This window comes from Carlito syrichta, unplaced genomic scaffold, assembly GCF_000164805.1.
Source record: "Carlito syrichta isolate Samal-C Ts95f unplaced genomic scaffold, Tarsius_syrichta-2.0.1 Scaffold309294, whole genome shotgun sequence".
Taxonomy (NCBI): Eukaryota; Metazoa; Chordata; class Mammalia; order Primates; family Tarsiidae; genus Carlito; species Carlito syrichta.
Genome location: NW_007253390.1, coordinates 1,331,509 through 1,339,749, shown reverse-complemented (window position 1 = coordinate 1,339,749; position 8,241 = coordinate 1,331,509). Strand labels below are relative to the sequence as shown.

The following is an 8,241-nucleotide window of genomic DNA, read 5'->3' as shown; positions in this document are numbered from 1 at the left end:
CGGGCTGCGTCTCCGAGCGGGGGCAGGAGGGAAGGGGAAGGCGAAGGCGGGGAGCAAACGGGAGGAGGGGAGGAGTGTGCGCAAGGGGAGGGAGGTGGGGGAGAGAGAGTGTGTCTATTTCTGGCTCGGGAGGGGGAGGTATCTGCGAGCGGAGCTCCGGGGCGGATGAGTGGGGGGTAAGGGGGAGATAAAGGATCCGACCCGTTTTTCTCCTGGCTTTCCGCGCAGAGGCGGGGCGGGTTCTTGGGTTCTCGGAGAGCACGGGTGGCCCCCTGCCGCGTCCGGGAGAAAGATCTGTGAGGAGACCGTGGGGGTGCAGGTAAAAGAGACCGAGAGGGCGGCTCGGGATGTGGGCGGCAGAGTGGGTCTGTGGGGCCTGGGAGAGGTGTGATATCCAGGTTGCTAGTTCTCCACCCCCTACCCAAAACCACGGTCACTTTTCCTCCAGGAAACTCCCAGTCCCACCCTACTTCAGTCTCTGAGGTTGCCCTTCTGAGTATGCGGGGTAGGACGCGGGTGGCTTGGAGAGACAGGACCAGAGGACATTGGAGGGAGGGAGTAACTCTTGGGATGTGGAGGCTGGATTTCTATTCCAGTTGACCGCATGACCTTGTCAAAGACATTGAAGCCCCCCCTCTGGCTCTCTGTCTTCTGTTATAGTGGTTATAATACCAGCTTCATAGTTAAGGGGTCTTTGGAACTGTAAAGCCTTGTGTCAAACCTAGGAAATCAGGAGGAGGCTTAGCACTGAGTCCCTTGCCTGCCAGAGCTAAAGCAGGGCTACTGAGCAATTTAAGAAACCATTTCCCTAGCCCTCTTTCCTTCCCTCCTGTCTGTGTCTCCCTAGAGGAGAGGGATGGGGTGGAAGGGGAACAAGAGCCAGAGAGAGTAAGCAGCAGTTTGCCTAGGACTGTACCTCAGAAGAGACACTGCCCATCCTCCCATGACCCAAGTCAGGGCCAGGTTGCCTGAGCAAGAGGCTCTTAGCAAAAGGTTCTCAAAAAAAAAAAAAAAAAAAAAAGAGAGAGAGAGACAGGAGAAAGTGAAGGGGAATTCTCTGAAAGCAAAACTTGCTCCAAGAAGGGACAGATCACAGATTGAGCATACACTGGGGATTGTGAATCCCTAAGAACTTTTTGCCAGAATGTGCTAACCATCAGATTATCCCCCCACTCCATCCCCAACCTCCATCTCTGCAGTTCCCTCCCCACCTTCCTCTTGAAGAGCCCTACATCTGAGTCTCATGGTTCACACACTCTGCTAGCACAAATCATCACAGCCTGCCTGGGATGAGAGGTATATGTGTATGTGTATTTGTCTGTCTCCTCCAACAGCACAGAAGCTCTCCTAGTACAGAACTGTGTCTCTCAGCACCTTGCAGGGAGCAGGTAGTGCAACTGTGTTGGTAATATGGATTTGGAAGCCTGAGCGTTCTGCACTGGGTCTGTACCTCTTGGGTTCTAGTAGTATCTCAGGACTCTGCCTTCCATGATCCCAGAGATAGATTTAGACACCATATAATCTGCAAAAACAGGAATCATAGCAAAGAGGATTAATGGGCTTATCATAGTACTGAGAACATTGAGTTCTCGAGCAGAGGGGTGTTTGGTAAGAAGCATGGACCCTTGGTGTAGCCTTGGAAATACAGTGAGAGATGGAGATTCTGCCCTCAAGGGACTCAATGTCTGGCAGAGCATACAAGGCACACAATACAAGAGTTGAGAAATAATAACCCTGTTCCTGTGAAAAAGCACTGTCACACACATCAACATATTCATCACAGATAGTCAGACATAGGTATGTGTATTCTAATTACAGGAATAACAAGAAGCCCTGGGAGTGGAGGAGAGTAGGTGGGTGCAAAGATTTTCCAAAAGGTTCTGTGGCACCTCTGCAATGAACATTGCAGACTGGCCTCAGAGGCCTGTGTCCAGCACTTAGGAAATTCAGGGGTGGAACCAGGACTTGTGATTCCTGATAGGAAATGACAAGCAATAAGGAACTGACTGAAGGGATATGAGCGGATCATACCAGAACTTAGCCAGGGCACAGAGAGTGCCCGGAGGATGTGGCCAGTCATGGGACTTTCTCTTTGGGTAGACATGGGATACTCATGTTTATGCCCAAACATGAGATCCCAGCTCAGCAGAGGATCAGGTCTACCTTTGGTGCCAAATCTTTGAATGAGCACAAGCACGCCCTTCCTCCCCTATCCCACAGGCTATTTTTAATGAAATCACAAACCATCACTTCTACAGTCCTGATCCTTACTCACTGGTCATTCTCTAATTTATACAAGGTGCCCACTAATTCAATCTCATCTTTCCTAAAAATAGCCATTTGAGAATCTGAAGACACCAAGTCTCTGATTTACCAAGTTACAATTGTTCTTACTTGTTGTCTCTATGCTCTCTTCCTACATATAAATTTACTTTCCTTAGCAGACACAGGGAAATTAACTGGTTACCATCCTGGCTGAAAAACCTTATTTCCACTGTGACTCATTCCACTCAGTGTAAATTGCTGGGGGCAGAACCTGGTGCTCTCTCCCCTGGTCTAATTTGGCCTCTTGTCTCTTGCCTCCATGTCTGTAGGTTACCTCCTCTCAAATTCTCTTGTTGCTCTACCAACCTGCGTGTACTTGTCATGGGATGCCCCTGTCTGGAGACCTGATCTTCCTTCCTTCCTTCCTGGCTATTTTACTTCCTCATTTGATCTGGAATGCTTCAGCCTGGTCCCTTTCCTCTCTTTATTCCTCTTTGTTCCACTGTACCTCCTCTCATGGGGCATCATATTCCCCAGACCCCAAGTCCTTTCGCTTTCTTCAATAAACAACTCCTGAAATTCTACTTCTTTTGAGAAGAGAAGAGATGGTTGTCCAGAAGAGAGGCGTGGCCTCCTCCCCGCCATATAAACCTCGTGTTCCATACTCCTTTCTGCATGAAATGTCACCAGTCAGGTTGAGATGGAAAACCCCTTCAATGAGCATCTTGTGAGTTAATTTGGTGCCAGTTCCTCTGAGTGCCAGTCTTCCCTCTGCCCACACGGTCCTGCTTGTCTTCCCACTGTCATTCTTTATAGGGTCTTGCCATGGCCAGTTGGTAGTCCCTTTAAATAGTCACCTTGGCATCCAAGAAGTTTCCAGTACTCCCTAATGCAACCTCTCCCTCTATCTGGCTCCTTTTTTATTCCTTTCACATCCCCTGAGTTTCCCACTATCCTTTACTGCAGTGGGAGTGCTCTGCTGCCGTGGCAACAGCCATTCCAGCCTCAGTCAATAAAGCCAATATGTGCAGAATGTTTCCTGAAGTGATCCCTAAAAAGAGAGGAACCTGCCCTGTTACATTATCCCCAAATCTAGCCCTCAGCCCCTCTCATTCAGCCATTTTCCCCAAATGACAGGCTTAAAATTGTCGACTGAAGAGAGATCTTACAACTGCTGAAGGAGCTATGTGATGAAGGAGAGGCCCAGCTGGACAGAGAGTGGGTGCTGGTGATGTCAGTAACCTAAGGAGGCCGGATCCTGCCCAGTTTCTAAAGGGGTGGTGGGGAAAGAGGCTGGTTTGAAACCATGAAAGTCCCCAATTCCCAGTGCCCCAGAGATCACCCCATTCCTCTCTCTCCAAAGGCATTGCTAGTTTCTGGAATGGAGAGAGAATGAGTGATTTAACCACATCTCTTGACCAATAACTTAAGGCAATTTGAAGAATGAAGATATAGGCATACAGCCAGGGTGAGGCATGCTGTGTGATTTCACATTCTCACACCCCTGTGATTAGAAACGGATGCAACCCTGGTGTCTGGGTTTGAGGGCTCTGCCTATTAGGACTGGATTAGGGGAGGAGTGGGAAGGCAGTGAAAGAGAGGAGATGGTAGGAGGGAAGGCTAGGCTGCCTCCACACTGTTGACCTCGAAAGGTGACCTTGGGAGAAGGGGGGATCTGAGGGAAGAAGGAGTGGACAGGTGAGTCCATACTTGGCTCTCTCCAGGGCTAAGGGCAGAGCAGGGGAGAGGAGAGACTCTTCATGATTTCTGGGTTCACAATCAGGATCTGGAGAGCAAGGGCTGGGAACCCAGCCATATGTCTCTGCAAGCCTAGCCCACTTACCCTGGACCAGTGTCAAGTTGCCACTGGCCCAACTGATAAGTGTTTTCTTTATGTTTTTCCTGCTTAGACCCTATGATGGGTCTCTTCATCACCTCTGCAGCAGAATCCCAACACCTCTGCCTTTGCGCAAAGCCCTACAGCCACTTCTTTCTGCCCTTTTCTCCACCATGTCATTCCCCTATGTTATGCCACCTATCAGTAGAGACTTATTTTGTTTTTTTTTTTTGAGTTGGAGTCTCACTCGGTCGCCCAGACTGGAGTGCAGTGGCCGCTCCCGGCCACCGCAGCCTCGACCTACTGGGCTCCGGCCATCCTTCCACCTCAGCCTTCTGAATAGCTGGAACTACAGGCACGCGCTACCATGCCCAGCTAATATTTTTGATTTATTGTAGAGATGAGGTCTTGCCAAGTTGCCCAGGCGGGTCTTGAACCCGTGGGCTCAAGCAATCCACTCACCTCAACCTCCCAAAGCGCGGGATTACAGGTTGAGCCACTGAGCCCGGCGCGACTTACTTTTATTTTAGAGTTGTGGGGTACAGTAGGGATTTACTACATAAGTAGGTTGCATGCAGGTGATGTTTGGGTTTCTAGCCGGCCTTCTCTCCCCCTGATAGTGGACTAGGTACCCAGTGTGTTGCCACGTGCCCCCCTCCCTCCTCCTTTCCTTCCTCCCCAGTAGTGCCCAGCATCTGCTGATTCCACCCTTGTGCTGGGTGACTAGTGTTTAGGGTCCACTTATGAGTGAGCCCATGTGGTATTCAGTTCTTTGTTTCTGTTATAGTTCACTTAGTATGATGGTCTCTAACTGCAACCAAGTCAGCAGGAACTGCTTGAGCACCTAAAATGTGGGCAAGGCCAGTTTGGAGACGGTTGAAATAGCTGGTGCCAGAGCACAGAGTCCTGTCTGCACGCAGACAATGAACTCTCCACTATTCATACTTTGTTCAGGGCCAGCCATGATAGGTGCTGGAGGATACAGTAGAGAACAAACAGACCCAAATTCTTTTTTTTTTTTTTTTTGAGTTGGAGTCTCACTCCATTCCCCAGGCTGAAGTGCAATGTGGCACACTCACAACCACCTGAGTGTCGACCTGCTGGGCTCCCGTAATCCATTTACCTCAGCCTTCCAAGTAGCCAGAACTACAAGTAGACGTGCACTACCGTGCCTGGTTATTTTTTTATTTATTGTAGAGATGAAGTCTCACCAAGTTGCCCAGGCCGGTCTCGAACCCGCAGGCTCAGGCAATCTACTTACCTCGGCCTCCCAAAGTGCTGGGATTACAGGCTGAGCCACCAAGCCTGACCCAGAACCAAATTCTTATTCTAAGGGAACTTCTATTCAAATGGGAGCGACAGACAATAAATCAGACAGAAATGTTAGCAACCAAAAAGTGCTAAGGAGAAAAAAAGCAGGAAGAGGAATATGAAATATCCAGGGGTAGGGGCTGAATTTTCCATATGGTGGCTAAACAAGGCTTAACTGAGAAGGTGACATTTAAGTAAAGATCTAAAGGAAACAAGGCAGTCTACACGGATATCTGGGAGAAGAGTGTTCCAGGCACAAGGAGGGTAAAGGCCCCGAGGGAGAGTGTGCCTGGAGTTTTCCAAGGGAAGCAAGGAGGTCAACATTGCTAAAGAGAAAAGAAGGGAGGGGACATTGGAAGGGAAGAAGTCATGGGAGACCAGTGAGCGGAGGGCCTTTTAGGTCATGGCAAGGACTTGGCCTTTAACTCCGAGTGAGATGGGAGCCTTGGCCGGTTTGGAGTAGAGAGTGACATGACCTGGATTTCCCCTTGAAAAGGTTACTTTTGCTGCTGTGTAGGGAGCAAATAGCTGGGTGCATGGGCAGAAGCAGTTGCGATGATCCAGGTGAGAGGTAACAGTGGCTTGGAACTAGGTGATGACTTGAGAAGTAGTCAGACTCTGGATATATTTTGAAACTGTTAGAATTTGGTGATGGGCCCAATGTGAGTGTGTGGGAAAGACAGGAATCAAGAATATCCCCAAGAATATAGTCTTGGATAACTCTAAGACTGGACTTGCCATCAATTAAGATGGGGAAGACTAGCCGGACTCGGTGGCTCAGCCTGTGATCCCATGTCTTTGGGAGGCTGAGGTGAGTGGATTGCCTGAGCCCGGTTCGAGAACCGCCCGGGCAACTTGGCGAGACCTCATCTCTACGATAAATCAAAAATTAGCTGGGCGTGGTAGTGTGCCTCTGTAATTCCGGCTCCTCGGAAGGCTGAGGCGGAAGGATCGCCGGAGCCCAGCGGGTCGAGGCTGCGGTGGCCGGGAGCGGGCCACTGCGCTCCAGTCTGGGTGATGGAGTGAGACTCCAACTCAGAAAAAAAAAAAGATGGGGAAGACTTCAGGAGGAGCTGGTTTAGAGAAAGGATTAGAGTCCTCTCTTCTCCCTAGCCCTTCTTGAGGCTAAATGTACCTCCCCTCTGCCTTCCCTGACTCACCCCCTCAGCCTAAGCCACTTTAATAATTTCCGAACATTCCGGGTCATTGTTCATCATTCACTCATTGGTGCCTCTCAAGCCTCCATCTTTTCTTAAACCTCTTCTCAAAACCCTTCACAGCTCTGTGCACATAGTGGGCTCTCAAAAATATTTGGTGAATGACGATTGATTAAATGAATGAATGCGTGACTCGGAACAGATGTGTGGGGAATTGTAAACAGCGGTGACCTCTTAATACCCTGTGGCGAGAGACAGTGCAGCTGGTGTGTGGAATGGAAGCCAGACTTCTGGGATGGTGGCCCAGCAACATCTTTTCTTCCCTCCCTGCAGCCCTGGGCCAGAGCAAGGCCAGCCCACCCTCTCCTTGCCCCTTTGAGAGAAGCTCCAGCTCTTCAGGGTAATGACCTTGGGACATTGAGGGTTGAGACTCTCAATTTGCCAAATCTGTTGCCAAATCTGTTGCCAAATCTGTTGCCAAATCTCTGCTCTGCTCAGAGGTGTGGGGAGAGTTTTGTTACACATCTGGGAGATGGGGACAAAAGTGGGCAAAGTGTCCTCACAGCCCAGGCTTCCTGGCACAGGCAATTATCCAAAATGGTACTTAAGCCTCACCCTCTCCCAATTGCAGAAGAAAAAGGGACAGTGGACACAGTGTTCCAACACGGATGCTCCAAGGAGCTCACACTTCCAGGGCTTCATCCAGGAATTCCTCCTAGATTGGTCTACTTGCTTCCTCCAGCCTAGTCACTACCTTTACTTTTCCAGCACATTGGTAGTGGAGACATTTCTGTGGACTCTGCAGGTCCTTGGCTCATCCTCTCTGGCCCCAGGACTGCACATTATTTCAGCAAACCTGTTGAAGCTGGAACTATCTATCTTCATTTGACAGAGAAATGCACTTGCCTGGGACCACACAGCAGGCTGCTGGTGGAATCAGAATCTGAATACAGATCTGTGTGTGTCCCACACTTTCCCATAACTTCATACTATCACCATGAAGCTGTTTCTAGGGACTTGCTTAATAACTGCATGTGACACCAGAAGTGTAGAATCCCATAGCAGTAAAGTCTGGGGTCCTGGCTGAGAAATGGGGACTGGGGACTGGAGGGGAGTGGAAAGTAGGAAAGAGGGCCCTGTCTGTCTTGCCTGTCCTTCTGAGGAGCTCCTGAACCCAGACACCTGCTGCACCTGAAGTCTGCATAAGTCTAGGAGGACTTCAGTCACATTAAGACTGGCCCACAGAATCCTGGGAGTGCGAGTAGGGCAGAGAGTTATCCTTTGGACAGAGCTGATGGCCTATAGTACCACCAGTGCCTTCATAGCTCAGCTCTATGACCTGTGTCGTGGGGTCCGGGTCACTTTTGGGTCCCAACAAATCCAGGATCCCTTGGAGACTTCAAGTCTTGGGGGTCCTGGGTTCCCTTCTTGACTTGCTCTGTGGCCTTAAGAGAATACCTATGGCCGGGCTCGGTGGCTCAGCCTGTAATCCCAGCATTTTGGGAGGCCGAGGAGAGTGGACTGCCTGAGCCCACGGGTTCGAGACCTGCCTGGGCAACTTGGTGAGACCTCATCTCTACAATAAATAAAAAATTAGCCGGGTGTGGTAGTGCGTGCCTATAGCTCCAGCTACTTGGAAGGCTGAGGCGGAAGGATCGACGGAGCCCAGCA

The 8,241-nt window shown here is 50.0% G+C and overlaps 1 protein-coding gene across 1 annotated transcript in view; it reads right to left on the bottom strand.

The window, feature by feature from the left end:
* LOC103269564 (neuron navigator 1-like) overlaps positions 1–8,241 on the bottom strand; it is a 97,856-nt gene that overhangs the window by 72,023 nt on the left and 17,592 nt on the right. Inside the window, exon 4 of the mRNA XM_021717115.1 lies at positions 202–294. Within this exon, the coding sequence (XP_021572790.1) occupies positions 202–294 (93 nt within the window). The remainder of the gene's footprint in view (positions 1–201; positions 295–8,241) is intronic.